The sequence below is a fragment of the Archocentrus centrarchus genome, chromosome 4, assembly GCF_007364275.1.
Source record: "Archocentrus centrarchus isolate MPI-CPG fArcCen1 chromosome 4, fArcCen1, whole genome shotgun sequence".
Lineage (NCBI taxonomy): Eukaryota > Metazoa > Chordata > Actinopteri > Cichliformes > Cichlidae > Archocentrus > Archocentrus centrarchus.
In genome coordinates, this window is record NC_044349.1 from 24188648 (window position 1) to 24207545 (window position 18898).

The following is an 18898-nucleotide window of genomic DNA, read 5'->3' on the forward strand; positions in this document are numbered from 1 at the left end:
TTCCATCTTTATGTTACTCTAAGCTAATTGTCTCCTGGCTCCAGCTCTATATGTAAATTTGTGCTCACTGGTGACACTCGTACCATCAACCTGTAGCAGCAAACAGGGAAGTGTGTATGTGCCAGAACAAAGTTCTTTAGAGCTTTGTTGTTGACGTGCTGAAATCCTTATCCTCAAGCAAATTATCACTGTTGTGGTCTGAAGCGCCCTACAGTTCTACCATCCTCTTTATTTAAATTACGAAGTGTGCACATTTGCACATCTGCAGTCCTGAAAGATTAAAATAACACTTCTCATCTTCCAGCAAAGATGTTTAGGACTGTGAAAGGTACACGAGAAGGATTTTTTTCCTGAACCGTCTGCATCTATGTTCACAGTAAGTCCCTTTCTACGTCCCTCTGTGACTGTTTTTTTTTTTGCCTGAGTTTAACCTGCTCTTTGGAAGCGAGCACCTTTCTGTGCAGCAAGTATCTCAAATACTGACAGTCTAACTCATCAAGGACACACAATTCTCCAATTTTGGCAGCAAGACATCCCAGTTAGTGAGAAGGGGAGGTCTGAGGATGAAACTCCCATCCTGAGAACGATCTGAGCACACAGACACACGCACAGATGGTGAAAACATGTTGGGTCTCCTTTTTATTTACAGCGAGGTGATGCTGCTCTGCTGTACCAGGCTCTCTGTGGCCCTGCAGCTGAATCCGGCCCAAGACTCCCCAATAACAGGTCAGACTCTGCCCAGTTTTGAGAATTGCATGTTTTTATTGTTTCAAACGTGTTCTTCGGTGTGTGAAATAATTACTTTGTCCAATTCAGAGTACTCACTCCCAACATTGAAGACCTCAGCGGCAGCAGCAGTCCCTCGCATTGCACCGTGTTTTGTGGATGACATGTTTACGGTGTTGCATGAAGGTGTGGGGGATGGGGATGAACTGATAAACAGTACTTTGGTTTTGTTTGGAATCTGCACAGTATCTGATCACTCGTCAAGATTATTAGACCTCGCTAACAAGAAAGATAGCTGGGGGGTTTTGCACCCAGCTGCAGGTAACGGCACACTCCAACTGAAACCTCATTTTTCTTTGATCTTTTTTTTTTTCTCTTCACTTTGTGGGTGGTTTTGTTTTCTTCATTAGCACACGTGTCGGAGGAAGAGGGGCAAGGAACGCTCACATTGACCTTTGACCTCCCACAGTTGCCTTTGCTCGTGACGAACCCTGTGCTGCTCCTGGCCTTTGAAAGTCCACTAACACAAGGAGACCTGGATGTCGCTTTCACTAGTCCGTCTCTGCAGCCTAACACACAGGTAAAGAGAGGTCAGGAGCAAATGTTGCTTCAAGTGTGCTGTTAAATCTATTAATTCTGTTGTTGTTACATGATAAAATTTGAATGAAAGGTATTGTAAATAAAAAAAAACAAAAACAAAATGCTAATGAATCAAGCTTGCAGACTTCACATTGTTGCTCTCTAACCCCAGGTTTTTGTTTTACTTTGTTTTCTAGATGGTGTGCATTTCAGGAGAAACACAATACATACTGCTAACAGGAAAATCACCAGAGGGGAGTGCTAATCAGAAGTGGCAGATTTCTGCTGAGACAAAAATCCCTACTATGAGTGAGATATTGTCTTTGTTTTATGTTTTTCCATTTTTTGTTTATTGCGTACCATCCTTACATTACCTCTCATTGTAGAGCAAAACCTAAAAGACATCCTGATTGGTGGAAAATCAGGAAGTAACATCAGCATGACTCCACTTCTGCTTTTCTCCAGGGACAGAGGAACAGATACTAGGTTGGCTTGGCATTCTTGTTTTCTACTGAATTTGACTTTTGTCAGAGATGTGCTCAGCATCCTTTTTTGCTTTCCCAGATGTGTTCCGGGGTCATCCCCGGCCTCTTTGCAAACCTCCTTCCTTTGTGAGCTGAAACGCTTCCTGGGTGCTGCTCTGCCTCAGAAACACCTCATCTCTCCTCCGCTCCCGCTGGACTCCTTACAGTCCCTGCCTCCCCTCACACTTGGCTTATCCTCCAGTGAGACCCTGCTGGCAGCAATAATCAACTCCACAGCCCCCACAATCTTTGCCTTCACAAGCTGGGGCTCCATTTTTCCAGTGTGTCATGGAGAGCTGGCCTTGTCTCCTGCACTGTTAGAGGAGCTCAGACAGAGGTTGGAGCAGACTTTGGTGCAAATGACATATATAATCAGAGAGGAGAATGTTGCACGGGGAGCCAAGAAGAGCCTGGGGAGGCTCAAAGACCTGAGTGCATTACAGAAGGATGAACATGGTACAGGTGATGTGTAAAAGAAAACTTATTATTCTAGTTTAAAAAGAACAGAAATCTTAGGATTAATAAAAAAAAAAAAAAAAAAACATCAAATAAAAAAAGACCACCAGATTGCATAACAAATGAAATCCAATTTGTCAAAAGAACCTGGATATTTTGACACTTATATATCACCAGAGGTTTTTGAGAAAACAGATGCCCAAGAGTGTGTCATTTGGAGTGGTATACTACAATTTGGAGTGTGATGTATCCTACTAACATATCCATACCTTTTACCTAAATAATTCAGCAATTTATCCATTATTTACTTACCATTTATTTATCATTTTAGGCCAACTATATTAAATGAAAATAAATGAAAAGAATTGCAATGATATTACTTAATTTTAGCTACTACTTTAACTCATTATTCCATTGTTTTCCTTGGTTGTGTATATTAGCAAAGCTACTCCACAATCTCTAGAAACTGGGACTCCTTGTTGCAAATCACAACAAAAGTGCTTCTGACGCTTTGCTTGACATAAATTTTGATGTCATCCGAGTAAAAATCACGTTCATCCGCTTTTTAACTAATGCATATATTTACTTTTTGTGTACAACAGGAGGGAGTCAGTTCCGAGCATTTCTTCTGCTGAAGGCCCTGCAGACGGTAGCCCAAACGTACGACGTGCAGAGAAAGCTGCGGGCCACCAGAGCAAACCCCAGTTCGTCAGAGATGCGCCACGTATGTGGGCTGAGGGCTCTCACTGTGTCCCTTACAAAGCTTCTTGTAGGTCCACCCAGTGCAAACATCAATAGCTGCCACGGCTCCTGTGCTTTCCCTCTGGCCAATGCCAACAACCACGCCATAATGCTAAACTCCCACATCGAAAGCGGCAATGTGGATGTGCGGGCGCCCTGCTGCGTGCCTGTGGCCTATGACCCCCTGGAGGTGATGGATTGGAACGCAGAGGAGACGTTCATCTCCATTAAGCCGGATGTGATTGCGAGAGAATGTGGATGTCGCTAAAGCTGTTTTGTTCTTGGCGGAGTCATTTAACTGTTACTTTACTGTCATTTATTTGTTGCATGCAGCATTTATACACTGGTAGTAAACACAGATTTTACACTTTCACATAGATAACTGATAGATTATTCATATGTGTCAGTTATGAAGTATTAATTACAATGTACTTCTTATAAATATAGCCACTTTTATGCTTTATTGAAGATCACAAGTCTAACAAAATTGTCCTAAAAGCTGACAAAGTGAACTGTTAATGTTGTTAATTCTAGGACTTTTGATAATCAGTGATGCTAAAATGAAAATCTGATTTAGTCATTTTAAATATTCTTTATGCGATAAATGTTTCTGAGTCAGCAGGGTCCTTACTTAGTTAAATTATGTTCTCATCAATACAAACAAAATGACTTAAATGTATCCTTTTTGAGCTTGTAATAATTAAATGTAAAGTGTGCATTAAACTTGAGTTCTGTATTTGTAAACCTGTTGCTGAACTACATGATTATTTCAGCAGCTGCACAGTACGTGTGCTATGCTTTGATTTTGGGCTTCAGGATTGCTTTGTTAGTGACTGGCTTTTTCCTCCTTCTTATGACTCCGACTTCTTCAGATCCCCACCACCACATGAAGCTGTCCCATATGGACATCTGGAGGCAGACAACAGGAAACTCGTCTGATTCCACAACAACATTGGTTACTAGATAGTAAATTTACCTTTTCCTAATTGTCCAAATAATTTTGTTGAATTAAAAGGATAATCAGGCCTTAAATACAGTGGAAATCTTATACTGGCACTCATCTTGTGGTGCTCCAAGTGCCAAAAAAATACATTAAAAAACCCCCTAATAACATCATCTCTGACTCTGTTAGTCTCAAAAAATAGCTGTGCATATATCACCACAAGTAAGCATACATCTACCTGGGACTTTAAAAAATGCATGCAGGAATCATAAACACGTGACGATGAATGCACAATATAAAAATCGAGATGTAAAAGACATGTTATCGTAGTATAATGCAGTTAAATATAGCCACACTTGTCATTTTGTCCTTTTAACACAAAAAAGATGTAGATCCTAACAGCACCTGCACTGTTTAACTCTACAGGATCAACAGGCAACTCAGTTCAGCAGGTGCACGACACCTATACCAATCCAGTATATTGCAGCGTCACCCTCTTAAAATAATGGCCTAATTCATTTTTTAATGAAAGTTTTATTTTTCATATTTTCAATGTTTGGTTCAGTTTTTTTTGTCTTTTGTGAAAAACCTGAAAAAAAATGACTGAGATCTTTATTTTAAGAAGGTGACGATGTTGCATGTTTTATGCTTTGGTTCAGGGTTGAATAGTTACTGCTCTTGCTGATCTTGTATAACTTTATGTTTGTCAAGCATGAGAAAGTAGGTTTGCTCATTCGGTTTTTCAAAATATCAATAAAATTGTGTATTGATGTTTAAACCAATAAAATCACAGGTAAGGTGAGTATGGATCCAGCTATTGATTTATCAGTTGATTAAGTATTTATTAATTTTCATCCATACAAATGGGTAAAATTAAATTTATGGTCTGCTTATTTCTAAATTTTCATAAAGACTTTCTCCCAAATCTCTTTGAACTTACAGCAGACCCAGTTTTTCCTACTCTTGGTGTAGTATGAGGCCAGTAGAAGCAGATATCACTAAAATGGTCATCTCAGACTCATAGCTTGCCTGTGGGATGCTCCTCACACACAGACAGCTTGAACACCAAGCAGAAGGAAATGGAGGGCAGCTTTAATAGCAGAGGAGCTAAAACGGCTTGTTTCAGACATCGGATGCACTGAGGGGCTGCACCAAGGCCCAGTAAAGGATAAATAATGATTATTTTGGACAGTGATCATGCGTGGCTAATACATTTATTTGTTTATTTTAGCCGAGACAAATCACTAAAATACTGAGCTGGAAATGAGTGTAATCGTGCAATTGTGCAATCAGCTGTAGCTGATCCAGCAAACAGAGTAAAAGACTATACTGTGTCTTTAAAGTGCACACAGAAACCAAAAGGTGCAGGCTGACAGTATCACAAAGCAACACAATACCTGTGATATTGAAGGACTCTGCAGAATTCCAAAGACAGACCAGACACCGGTCTTCTCCACAACATAATCCAGAGCATCTACAGAACACAATCATATGAGAGACTAAGAAAGCCTGTTAAATAGAGGAGGGAGAGTTACACATAAGGTGTGGTTCTGAAAATGTTTATTGAAAACAAAACAAAAAGTTAAAAATACTGTTATAAATTACAGCAACCAGTCAGGAACAAGCTCAAAATATTTCATGCTGAGGGCAAAGTGACTGATCACCAGCACTCACCGTGCACCTCATTAACTCCTGAGCTCACAATTAGCACAACCAGTGCCACCACTAAACAGCGGTTCATAGTGAATCCCTTCCATGGATTTGGAACATCACTTAAATTTTCAATGGAGAGAATCCGCTCATAAGACACTACAGAAAGACACAAGTCAGAGACATTTATTTGTTGCCTCAGTTTCATCAGTCAGATGATTGTTTACTGGAACATGCATCTTACTTATGATGCCTTTAGACAGTCAAGCTCCAGCTTCTTGTGGTTGAAAGATAACACTGTGAGATGAGGAAATCAGATTTGCATGTAGTTTGGTAAGACTGTGTGTTTCAGCTTTAGCAAAATAGCATAAAAATACACACAAGCAGCAGTATAGAGATCTTCCAAGCCTGTTTTAAGCTGTGTTAGTCTGTGAGCACATGCCGCTCTTTCAGAAAGACAAATATGAAGCTCGGAGTTTAGTTTGATATGACCGTCTGCACAGAAGAATAAACTTACCAAATTTTCAGTTGTGCTTAAGCTGTACTGCTGCGGGCAGCAGAGACGGATTTATACACACCCTGCACCACGCTCCCTTGCTTCTTGATTGACAGGCACAGATGTGAAAAAAGGAAAGTGACATTCAAACTGAACAGCAGTTCGCCTATAGGTGAACGAGAATTAGCAGCAACAGTCTTCCAGTGGCAGGAACAATGTAAATCCTACTTCTGCTCCTCCGCAACTCAGAGGACGACAAGCCAGAGTTATCAGGTCGATTTAAAAATTTACATTTAAATATGAGGAGGCCCTAAAACATAATACATTCTTAAATATTAATCTCATAATAAATTAGTTCCAACTCAAATTAAAACACATACACATACAGACTGCTGAACAGTTTCTTCCCCAAAGCCATCCACACCCTCATCAACACTCAGTGAGTCTGTAACACACAAACTTCACATCACTGTGTGTGTAATATTCTTTTACTGTTTGTGCCGTTCTTATCTTCTCTTCACTTTCTTTCACTTCACTTTATTAATATTTATTATCAGTGAGACACTTGCACTCCCAGTCCCTTATTTCACCCTGATTTGTTCAGTTTTTTCCTATAGTGTATGGTTTTATGATTGGCTGAAACTGATCAAGTGTATGATTGGGTGTATGTATGGATGTCTGTAATGTGTTTTTTAATGTCACCTGTAATTTCACTGAATCACTGTATATAGTGACAATAAAGGGATCTCAATTTATTTTAAAATGTGAAACGTGTTAACTGCAATTTCCCCGTTGTGGGATCAATAAAGTATCATCATCATCAGCATCATCATCAAAATGCTGCTGACAGATTAAATGCATCAGCAGTAACAACACAGTACTAGGATATAGCCTATAACAATGTATTCTACTAAACTTAGTATTCACTAATGCACTTCTCTAACTTTGAATTGTAATTCTCAATTATTTAGTTGTTTTTATGGAAGAGTGTGTAACATTATTGACAATATTGCCAGTCTGTCTATTTTAGGCCAAAAATATATGTAAAAATAACAAAATAAACAAATAGAAAATATTGATATTAACTACACAAAATAAAAGTGACTATACTAGGAGTATGCAGTAATTGTGAATTACTTGTATTGTGTGTATTTTAGGTCCAACGTTAGGCTATTTTGTTGTAGCTCTTTGATACTTTTTGTGATATAAATTGTAGTATGCTCAACGTTTTGTTTTTGTTTTTTTGTTGTTTATTTGATTAAGCTGAGAAGTGACTGGCCTGAGTAAGTGCGTCACATTTCGACTGTAAACGTCACGACGAACAGGACACGCCCCTGCCAAATACCGCAGCTCGACAGCTCTTTAGCCCCGCACACGGCTACGAGGAGAGGACAGAGCGAGCAGCTGGTGCGGACGCTGGCCGGATGGTTAAATCTAACCTACAGACGATTTTGAATAGTCATTGTTTTGCTAGAGAGAAAGAGAGAAACTTATCCGAGATGCCTGTTATCGAGCAGTCCAATAACAAACCTGGAAGTGGAAGGTATGTTGCGGTCTGTGTCAGCTGCTCTAAGTGAGCTAAGCTAAGTTTAAAAACCGCGGCCTACCTGAGGTGTACCCTGTGCAGTGGCTAGCCCAGCTCTTTGTGTTTACATAACAGTGACACTTGTTCCATTTGGCTTTCATAAAGCACATTGTGAACCACGAGTTACTTATTTCAGTTCAATAAAGTATACTTAATAATCATCTTAAATTACAGCACTGTACCGGGATTTAAAGCAAAATGTCACGGCGCTGCTTTGATAGCTTAGCAGGTGCTAACACGTAAGCTAATATGTCAAACGCCACACAGACGCGTTATCGATTACTGAGCTAACGTGTCAAAAGGTTTCTTATTAATCACCGATAATGCTTAAACTGTGTATTATAAAAAGAATAAAATACAAACGACGAGTGTCAGAAGGCTCAATAACGGCATTTTTTATCATTATTTGGTGTGTGTGTGTTTTTTCTTAAATGTCATCGTAGACATTTTAGCTAAACGCTACCGCTTTAGCGATAGGTAATAGTGTGACGGATGCTTTCATGTTTTTGTCCTTGGCAGTGAAAATGATCAGTGGCACTGAAACCACATTACTTTGCATTGTGTTTATGTGCTGTGATGCAGAACTACCACTAAAATGTTTGTAGAGGGTTAGGTAAAGTTATTTTATCGCTAACCACGTAGTTAAAATGATGACTGTACTGATAATTTGTGGTTGCATGGATTATCTTATTTTTACATTTGGTCCGCCCGGACCCGAGATAAAACATCCAGTAACTTCTGGAAAACACGAATCAGCTCGGTTTGCAGGTGGCTCGTTAGGGAAGACAGTTAACCAACGTTGAAAACAACCTTTGCAATGTTTTCTAATCTGATTTGGTTTGATTTATACAAACCACTGAGGGGCCCATTCTTCAGCCAGTCGTTTGCTCGTTTGAATCCGATTAAAGTACCGATCGAGTGGAAGTGAGAGGACCGTGGGGGTTGACGCCTGGATGCCTCGTTTCTTAATTTTTAAACTGTTTGTAAACGATTAACCCAGGGTGGTGGTGGTTGCTTCACTCGTGCCCTGACAAGATTTCTGTTGACGCGGCCCGTTTGTCCTGATCTATAGTGTTTGAGGCACTCGTAGGAAATTTCCACTGCACTGCGTTGGAGGGGGCCGGGAGGGGGGGGGGGGGGGCATGGGGAATTTTTAATCCAGTTATGACATACACACAAATCTTGATGCAGTTTTGTTTCCCCTGGCTGTTACAATAAGTTAGATGCAGTTACATAATGCTGTGAAAGAGATTGTGTACATAGGCTTATATCCATTTTGAAGCTCTTCAAGCCAAAGCTTGAAATGGATGCCTTCATAAATTTGCTGCCCCACAGTTTATCATGTGTGATAAGGCTTTGATATGGCTTATTTAGCAACGGCATGTTGTATCCACGTCTTCCAATAATAATAATTTCATTATGATAGGAGGAGAATTGTGATCTTGACAGCAGCTAAAAAATGTAGCTGCCAACAACCTGTACAAGTTATTTTTTTCTTTCTTTCTTTTCAAGGTGACAATGCATGAAGCACGATTGGTCCACTTATATTCATGCAAAGAGTCTGTCTCACTTAGGAGAAGCCTAAGCTGCCTTATTCTTCTCATTTTTGGCCACCTGATTAAAAAAATGTATGTAAACTTAAGTAAATTAAACCTCTCATAAAAGAAATGGTTAAGTCTTTATCACAGTCCTGCTAATTTTTCTTTTGTGGAGAGCCAGAGCAACCTGGGGCCTAAAGAATGTGTTGTATGTTATAATAAACCTTTCTATTACCAAAATGGCTTACATGTGTAGAGTAGTATATGGCTCCTTATAGCTAAAATGCAGTATAGCAGAACATATCATAAGATGAAAGCAAAGTAAAATAACATAAGGTAAGATATAATTATCTGAAATTCACCACATCCAAATAAAACAGAATTACAAACCAGCATAGCACACATCAAATGATATTCTAGTGGCTAATTATAAGTGCAGGGCAGATAGAAACTGTTAACATGAGAGAGTAGATGATTCTCTGCTAAATGGATACTGTTCTCGTGGCACCGTCCTTTACATGTTGTCCATTTATAGCAAGCTCTCGAACAAACAGAAGCTGGAGAGACTCGGTCACTCTTGTTCAGCGCAGCTGTTCTTATCAAGACGACCCCCAGGGGCGTCAGTGTGCAGTGCTGCCTACTGTTCACACGGCAGTGTCAAAGAATGCTAGGACAGTAATTGACTGAAAACCTGAAGAGTTTGATCTCTTTAAATTGTGGAGAGCAGGCTTTGGGGGTTTATGCAGAGGTGGCACCTGGCTGCGTTTCCTAATCTGATAACCAGATTCAGGGAGTAACTGTATTTGTTTAAAATCCTCAATCCCGGATATTGCATATTGACACAGTTTAGATATGCAAGTGGCACTTTTTTCTCATTTGGTTTCTACACTTATGCTCCATATGTAGCACATCGGTGGCATTTGCGTAAGAGTGTGTGTGTGTGTGTGTGTGTGTGTGTGTGTGTGTGTGTGTGTGTGTGTGTGTGTGTGTGTGTGTGTGTGTGTGTGTGTGTGTGAGACAGTGGGTTTTGTTCCTAATAGGATTCCTGAGAACAGGCCTTCTCTCAAAGTCGTAAATGTATGCAGCCACACACACACACACAAAGAAGTCTGTACGAGGAAGGCAAGCTAAATCTGCGGAGTACTGTGACACAGCTCTGAATTAAAATGGCTGATGAGTCGTGTTTGTCCGTTTCTTTTGAACTGGAGTCGTGTGGTTTGTGAAGGGCTAAAGTAGGCTAATGGCTAGAGGAAAAAATAGCCTGTTCCCCTTGCAGGTTTCCTGTGAGAACCATGGAACAAGCTAAACCTCTTGAGACCTGAGCTCCTCTTTGCAACGCATTTCTAATTTTTTCCTAGATATTTGTGACTAGATTGACCTGATATGTAAATAAACTAAACTTCCTCTTTTGAAGTTGTATTTTGTTACATGGTTGTTACATACTTATGTAAAAAGGAAAAAAAAAATATCCTCAGATAGGGACACTGGATTTATTTTATAGCATAACACAACAAAGTCAACATTGTTTAACAAAGTATAAAACACTATTGAGCCGAATGAAATATAAGGTGCAGCAAAACCAAAATGTAATGTCCATATATGTGGATGCAGGTTCTGAGGAGGTTCAAGTGACGGCAGGGACACTAAACCAGACAAACGTTAGCTTTGTGAAGCTTTGATGTGTCTTTGTGAGACACAGAAAAAAAGCATTTTTCAAAATTGTTAGTCAATAGTTAACTGAAAGCTGACAAGAATTGTTAGACTTTTTAGTGAGTCATCGGTGATGTGGTAGTGCAACATAAACCACTTCTCTTTTCTGCCAAATGTTCCTCATCTGTCAGCACATAACGCACTCTGCTTAAGATGGAGACGTTACTGATTGAACCAGTTCCCCCAGTCTTTTACTTTTGTGTCTAAAGACTCACAGATTTAGCAAATGTTTTACTGTAGTTTCCAAGATGAATTACTTAGCAGTGTAACGTGTGCCAAGCCTGCTGCTTATGTAGAGAGCTTGGTTTGTGTTTGGTAGCAGGATCTTGACTGCGTACCCAGCTTACGATGGCTCCGTCTGTGTGTGCGTTTGTTTCGCTTTCCAGTATCTCCAGTCCTTTGAGGTGCTCCCACTGTTGCAGTAACCCGTGTCCGGGGCCTCTGTGGTGCTCCTGATGCCCCTCTCCCACCCCTGAAGATCCCAGGTGGGCGAGGGAATGACCAACGGGATCGCAATCTTTCAGCTAAGCTGTTCTATTCTGTAAGTGATAAAAGTTTTTATTTTATTTTTTTTTTTTTAAGAAATACAGAAATGTAACTGCTGGAATGTTATTTTGTAACTTAATTCTTAAATGAAACTGCATATCTCTTATACTCATTTTTATTTATTTTATTTTTTGCTAGGATGCTCAGTTGCTGGTTCTTGAGGAGCCTTCCTCTGCCAACAGCAGAGTGCGATTCTTGCTCTTTGAGCCCCAGTGCTCTGAAGGAAAGCACTGTGTCTGGAGGGCAGCGCTGAAAGGAGGGAACCTGTATGTTGAAATCCCTCCTGGAGCTTTGCCTGAGGGCAGCAAAGACAGGTGAATAGGCAAAACCTTTTTTTTGCAAGTAATTTAAATGAAAGCTATTTTTGTTTAAGAGGAAATGGGCCAGACGCTTTTACCTTACAGTGGGGTTAAAGCAGAAACAGTTTTCTACTGCCGATCTAAAACTTTGACTTCAGAAAGAACAAATTTTTGAAATTGTTAGTCAAATGCCAAAGTAAAATGGGCTTTTGTGTCTTCTGATGCAGTATATGAGCAGCTATAATAATATTCACATGTACACTAAAAAAAACTCCTAAAGTCAAAAATAGTAATTTCTAAAAATATTTACATCTTTCTACATATTTGTAAAAGCGTGGGGGGGGGGGGGGGGGGCTGACCTAAATTAAGGCCTCAAGCCTTTAGGTAAATTTATAGCTAAGATCTGTTCTAAGAAATGTGTTCTGCCCCAAATTATTAACAACCCTCTGACAAAACATTAACCCTTCTTTGTTTACTGTTTCTTTCCAGTTTTGCTCTTCTGCTGGAATTTGCAGAAGAGCAGCTGCAGGTTGAACACGTTTTCATCTGTTTTCATAAGAGCCGAGACGATAGAGGTGAGGGAAAATTTTTTTTTTTTTAAACCAGGTGTCTTAAAACTGTTAATACTTTGTATGCTTGATCTGTTAAACACACAACAACAGTTGTGATTAACTACATGATCTTTTTACATTAGTTTTCCAACCCATAATAAATTTGTGATATGCTGCTTGCAACCCCATGGGAGTGTTTGAAAACTACGTAAAGGGTTGCTCTGGTTTCCAGAGAAAAATGTTTTGCCTTTCATACTTGATGTGATTTCCTTTTGTTTTTGTTTAATATTGCAGTTAATTTCATCAGTAGGTGGCATGTCTGGACTCAGGCCAGACTCTTTGAGCCAGGATGTTACAATACACGCAGAATATTTCTTGGCATATTCTTGCTGAAATACTCTAATACCTGTATGGCCTGGAAAAATAAGCCATGTGGCTGGAAGCATATATTGCTCTAAAACCTGTGTATATTGTTCAGCATTAATGGGATCTGTGTTAACCATGTCATGTGGACTAATTATTATTATTTTTAAACCTGTGTACTGGTAGCAGTCCATATGGCTCTCCTCCTCTTAAGACACAGCATCTGTGATTTCCCAAAATAATTTTGATCGGTCACACAGCAGGGTGGTTTTTCATTTCATCTTAGGCCACTTTAAATAAGCTCAGGTCCAGGACCTGTCTGAATTAAAACTCTGTAACCTGAGAATGATTTTTCGAAGTGCTCCTGAAACTGTCCTGCCAATTTTTAACATGTTGCTTGAGGCCCCAATGATCACACCAATGTTTTTGTCCTTTTGGGACATTCTGGAGAGAGGTGAATATTTCTCCAGTGTCCAGTGTTTACTGATATGCTGACATAGATAATGAAAACCACAAATTCTTAGCAGTTTTATGTTGAAACTGACATTATTGAATCAGGGTCTATCCAAGTTTTCCTCATCCTAACCTCAGGCTGTACCAAGTGAATTCCCATCATTAACATTTGATATGATGGGTATTTACTTTTCCGTAATTCAGTGCACCGCAAATTATTTTACATTTTCCAGACACCCCTGATATTTGACCAAGAAATGTCACACAGACACGTTAACTTAGTCTTCCTGAGTCCATAGCGATATGTTTATAATGCTAAGTGCTTTTCACTTCATGGCTCTGTTCATTCTAAAATCTGAGTTGCACTGAGCGGCTTTGGCTGACCAGCATCTCTTCTCATGTCGCTCTCCGCAGCATCCCTGCTACGTACATTCAGTTTCCTGGGCTTTGAGATTGTGAGACCAGGTCATCCCCTCGTCCCTTCCCGCCCCGACGCTTTCTTCATGGCTTACAGCATCGAGCGTGACTCTTCAGATGATGATTAAAAATTACACTGAGCAGTTACAAATGTTTTTTTTTGTTTATTTCAGTCCACCACACATTTTTGATTAAAATTTTTTCTTTTATTTGGAAAGCTCAGTGTGGTTGAGGTTTGTTTTACCTACCATGTGCTGTGTTCATTACGATTTGCACTAGGGTAAGATGTTAATATATCAGGAATGTAAATCAAGCAACATAATATTTGGGCAATGCACCCTCACCGCTGTATTCCTCTCCCTGATGTGTAGTGCTGGCTTCCTGTTCATTCTCTCTAAACCCTCATCTCCAATATATTTATGATGAGTTTAAATTGAGCTTACTCATGTAATTAGAAATGTTTTCATGATAGCTACCAGTTGATTCTCCTGTTGGTATATTTTTTTTTAATGTGTGCATGAGTTTAATTTGTTTCAGTCCACTTGATAGAAACGTGCATGTTGTAACTGTACTAAATTAAAGTGCTCACCTTAAAGAGTGCCGTCTGTGGTCTTGTGAAACATACATTACAGCCTTTTACGAGTTCACAGGTTACACAATATACTGTTTCATTGCCTCTAAAAGGAGTAAATGTTTACTTAATGGCCAAACACAAAGCTAAAGTAAGCAGCTGTTGTGTAACCACCTCCTGGCTGCATTTTACTCTTGATTTGGGCCACACAGAATAAGGTTACACCCCCTCAGAAAGTCAAAGGCTTGCATGGAGTTGAATTCATTTGTGCACACAAGTGGTTTCGTGAAGATCTGAGAACTGAAAACCATGCCCCACTTTCACACTTGATCCCCACCCAATAACCAGAGAGAAGTGTACAAGCAAAAATGGAAATGTGGATTTTTTTTATTTTTTTTTTTCACAACATGAGTAAAACTGTAACGTAATGTAAAATTCAACTGAAGCTGACAAAAAAATGCCTTTATTAACTAGTGGAGCCTTTTTATTAGACATGTTTTACACTATGAAGTACAGTGCATGAACAGGAAATAAAAGAGAAAGCACTGAATTGGACTTTTTCTCAGTCAAAACTTGTTCACTTTAAACATAATGCACACTTAGACCTTAACGTGCTGGCCTGATGCACTGCAGGAGTCATCAAAGGAGTCCATTGTTAGCAACAGGTTATCATATATTGACTATAAACATTGCTCAGGGTTCACAGTGTGCCACAGCTGATTGACCACACTCATAATTGTCTCAGAGTCTGTAAATGACAGATACTGCAAGCACATGCAGTCCTCCCAGCCCAGAAGAGACTGATCTTGGATCAGCCCCCTCTCTGCCAACTTCATAACCAGCAGGGCCCGCTTGATTGTCAGCCAGTTATGTATCAGGTTGGTTGAAGGGCCTCCTTGATTGAAGAGAGAGATGTGTGGACCCCAGAGGAGCACCTGAAGCATGGCTACCATGTTTGTCATCTGGGGACCACTGTCGCGCTGAAGCAGAGAGGACAGATGAAGAAGCCCGTTTTGGTAGAAGGATTTGCACAGATCTGGAACTGAACTCAGAGATGCTGGGCTCTTTTGCGGGTGCAAGCAGTACTGAATTAAATCTCTGATTTGCAATTTGATTGAGATGAGGGGTTGAGAGGACGTCTGTGGCATTAGCGCGACACGAGGACAACCTTGTGTCTTCCATAACATCTGAGTCCTTCCTTTTTCTTGTGTGTTTTCACGCTCCATTTCTTCTTTCTGTCTGTTGGTCTTGAAACCTTCCTTCACCTCAGAGTCATCCTCATTCAAGCTGTTCTCTCCCTTGTCCTTCTCATGAGGCCACACTAGAAGGATCTCTCGGGGTTTGAGCAGAGCTGCAGTGCCACTGTTACTGTACAGATGGTGTGATCCCATTAATATTTGCAGCAACAGAGCACACACCTGCCTATAATAATGCAGAGACTCTGTGTTCTGTAGCAAGCAGCTATCTTTAACAAAGTCCTCTAGGGTGGCGCGTGGCAGGTCTCTCTCAACGCTCACAGTGCGCCCTTTCTGGAGGGAAGATTGAACTGTGAGCTCGCTCAGGTTCACAGGTTCTGCAGCACATTCAGTGCTGCTTCCACCTGGTGGTTTAGCAGGACTGCAGTCTGACTTTGGTGGAAAAGAGCCTGCTGCGGGATCTTGAGTTTGTGATGTGCTTTCACTGTTTTTGTAGATATTGTTGGACTGGAAATAAGCTATAACATCTTGCACATTGACATGTGATGGCTGTCGCTGGATGTGAGCTGAGAAAACCTCATCAGTCTGTTTGTGTACCTGTACAGAAAAGTTTACCACAACAGTATTTAATGCTAAACATGTTTAAAAAGTTCATTCTGCTGCAGCTGTGTTGCATAACATAGTTTAGAGGAAATCTTCTTGCTACCACAAATCATTGTGGCAGTTGCAGATGCTGATAAAGATCATATTTGTTATACTGGCTGCTACCACTTTTGCAGACAATTTCAAGGGAAATGTAACAACTACAAATGACAATATGCACACAGAGCTTGTTGTAAACTATGTGGAATAAATAAAAGAGATGTAACATTACCCTTAAACCAAACACTCTCCCTGGGAACTTAGGACTGTGCAGGCTGTGGTAAGTCATGTTTCCAATCTGCTTTGGCTTGCTGCCCTCACGCAGCAGAAAATCCTGAGGCTGGTATGAACTCAGATCCCTTTCGGAGGCTTCTAGCAGGCACCTTGCCTCCACAGTCTGTGCCATGCTTCTAAGAAAGAGTAGATGGCGATGCTGAATCCCATGAGAAACAGCCCCCTGGTCGACAAAACTGTTGAAGAGGTAGGGAAGATGTTCATCTGGAGTATCAAATGACAGCTGGGAGAAGGACACTACGGTGACAGGACTTCTTGTGGCTGGTTTGATCTCTTCTGCTTCCTCTTGGAAAAAACAATCAGGTATGCGTGGCATCATGTACAGTGGGTTGTCAAAGTTTTGGGGGCATCTTTGCAGAGGAGAGAGGGGTGGCACGGGAGTGAAGGAAGGCATGTGGGTGGCAGGGAAAGATAAGGTGCGAGCTAACCTCTTCTTTGGGACAGGCGGAGGGGTGCCATCAGAGAAAAATCTTTCGAGGTGTCTGGAGGGATCTGAGCAACATAGTCAGAGGAATTAAAGTCAGACTACAACAGCAGGCAAAGAAGAGGAAGTAGTTTAGGCATAATATCTCTAGAACAGTGGTGTCAAATGTAAAGCTGCAACTGGCCCACTAAAGGTCCAGTCACTGGATGGTTTTGCAAGTGGCGAAATTGTGAAGGAGGGCAGAATTTCATCTATTTTACTTTTACCTGTATTGTGCACCAGTAAACATTATGTTGCAAGTAGGGGTGGGACTCGATTAAAAAAATTAATCAAATTAATTAGAAGCTTTGTAATTAATTAATCAAAATTAATCACATTTTAATATTTAACATTAGAAATATTAATTTAAGTTTGGTTGATGAATTAATTAATATACATAAGCTTAAACTTCAAAATTTTGTTTATTTTCCCACCAGTCTACTACACAGACCAACGAAGGGTGGAAGTGCTCCTGTGATAAGCAAACTCCTGAAATTAAAGTTAAGCATCATAACTGGATAGTTTTATTCAACATTAATGTCTCACTTAATATAGTTGGAAATTAATCATTAGCTCAGCTGTATTCCTTGATGTTGTTATGCTTGTTTTAACAGCTTATTTTGAATTAAAGAATTAAAATTAAACCACAAAAAGGTGAAAAAGTTCGTTCTCCGTTTAACCAGCTGCTTTTCCACAGCTGTGCTTCGCACTCACGCTTGCTAGGCGACATGAGCTACAGAGGTGAGGGCAGGCGACGCTGATATGAAGGGTAGCCGCTCACTTCCAATCTTTGCGGTCTTCGTGGGCTGCGAAGGCCCCGGTCTACGTGGGCCGGGTCCTTCGAAGGATGCGGCCCCTAAATTTGGACATTGTGCGTCGATATAATCTGTATGCCTGGAACTCGTGCACTGAGAAACGTTCCACGGTGCAAAGTGCGATTAAAATGCGTTAAAATGTTTAATTCGTTAATTTCCCTGTAATTAATTAATCAAAATTAACGCGTTAAAGTCCCACCCCTAGTTGCAAGTCTTTAGGATCACACTATGAATTATCATCAGTCTCACAGCCTTCTCACAGACAAAGACATTATCACACTGAAGTAAAATGGTTAAACAAAGGAGCCTTTGCCAACTTGTGCTTTTGTGATGACAGCAGACTGACTGAATGTGGAAAAACTGAGATACTGTCAAAACAGCACTCATTTTTATGAAGACAGCTCAGACTGTTCGTGATCTGTTCTGTAAGGCGATGCTTAATTAAATGTGAATATTTTAAGAGAGTACTTCTTTACACGGAAAGAAAAGGAATCATTGATTTTTATTTACAGACTGTTGCTCTTTTTTTTTTTTTTCTGGTCTAGCCTACTTAATATCTCACTGGAAGCATATGGCCCATGGATTAAGTTTGACACCCCTGCTTCAGACTAAAAAAAGAGGAAGCTGCTTGCATAGTACAGTCAAATGTCCAAGAGTTTGTTGGGAGCCATTTACACTGACATTGCTGAAAGTAAAAGTTTCACAAGGTGACTTCCTCTTGAGTTCTCATGAACTGAAAGGCGAACTGAGAAAAAAGAACCACATGTAGTAGTATTTTTTCCCATCACACTGAGCTGTATGCTTCAGTCATCAGGAAACAGCAAACCATACCGTAAACCAGCATGCTATTTGCCTAATTTATTTTTACAGTGATATTTTGGTGTATGCAGCTGGAGTTGTCAAAGTTGTCATCATTCTGTAAACTTACCGTAACGTTGGTGTATGGGGCACTGGGCTGCATTACAATCAGTGGGTTCAGGAAAGACATCATTGTATGCAGAGGTTTGATGCTGTAGTCCAACAGGGCTGAAGTCAGACTCCACGCTGGAATGCCTGAGGAAATGTGCCGAATTGCAATAAATGCACAGCAAAAGCAGCTGGTTCCTGCTCTCCACTGTTAATCGTGGGTCTGCAGTTATTTTTGATGTTATGATATTGATAAAACCCAATGAAAAAGACAGCAAAAGAAACCATAAATGTTCACCTTTTATAAGAGAAAGATAGTGTACTTTTACTCTTACCTGTGCTGTTTGACAGGCAGTGCTGGTGGCTGCTCCTCCACGCTGCTGCTAGAAGCACACGCCATCTGGAATCTAACACCCAACCTGCTCTTCCACTTC

At 40.3% G+C, this 18898-nt stretch overlaps 3 protein-coding genes and 1 long non-coding RNA gene across 6 annotated transcripts; 2 read left to right on the forward strand and 2 right to left on the reverse strand.

Annotated features, from left to right (window-relative positions):
• The first annotated feature begins 532 nt into the window (after positions 1–532).
• Positions 533–3713, forward strand: amh (anti-Mullerian hormone). 3 transcript variants are annotated; one of them, XM_030726862.1, is made up of 7 exons: positions 534–726; positions 973–1047; positions 1137–1306; positions 1503–1614; positions 1692–1791; positions 1870–2291; positions 2888–3713. In XM_030726862.1, the coding sequence occupies exons 1-7, from the start codon at positions 624–626 to the stop codon at positions 3292–3294; spliced, it is 1389 nt and encodes a 462-aa protein (XP_030582722.1). In that variant the 5' UTR covers positions 534–623; the 3' UTR covers positions 3295–3713. The 3 variants fall into 3 exon arrangements, with proteins under 3 accessions (XP_030582720.1, XP_030582722.1, XP_030582721.1); XM_030726861.1 differs by having other exon boundaries at positions 538–726; positions 817–1047; XM_030726860.1 differs by having other exon boundaries at positions 533–1047.
• A 95-nt stretch (positions 3714–3808) lies between these two features.
• On the reverse strand, positions 3809–8767 carry LOC115778660 (uncharacterized). Its single transcript, XR_004019857.1, has 6 exons — positions 8555–8767; positions 6137–6219; positions 5864–5916; positions 5644–5778; positions 5367–5443; positions 3809–3935 (listed from the first exon to the last, which is right to left on the reverse strand). It is a non-coding gene; the product is annotated as an uncharacterized LOC115778660 (long non-coding RNA).
• On the forward strand, positions 7452–14176 carry oaz1a (ornithine decarboxylase antizyme 1a). The gene is given in 6 exon segments (XM_030726863.1): positions 7452–7658; positions 11335–11401; positions 11403–11489; positions 11633–11808; positions 12283–12368; positions 13575–14176. Coding segments are annotated over 6 exon segments (666 nt in total). The 5' UTR covers positions 7452–7539; the 3' UTR covers positions 13706–14176.
• Positions 14177–14543: 367 nt separating this feature from the next.
• LOC115778657 (inactive tyrosine-protein kinase PEAK1) lies at positions 14544–18898 on the reverse strand. The gene is made up of 4 exons (XM_030726859.1): positions 18800–18898; positions 18487–18611; positions 16219–16772; positions 14544–15941 (listed from the first exon to the last, which is right to left on the reverse strand). Exons 1-4 carry the CDS (start codon positions 18862–18864, stop codon positions 14829–14831), a joined length of 1857 nt encoding a protein of 618 aa, XP_030582719.1. The 5' UTR covers positions 18865–18898; the 3' UTR covers positions 14544–14828.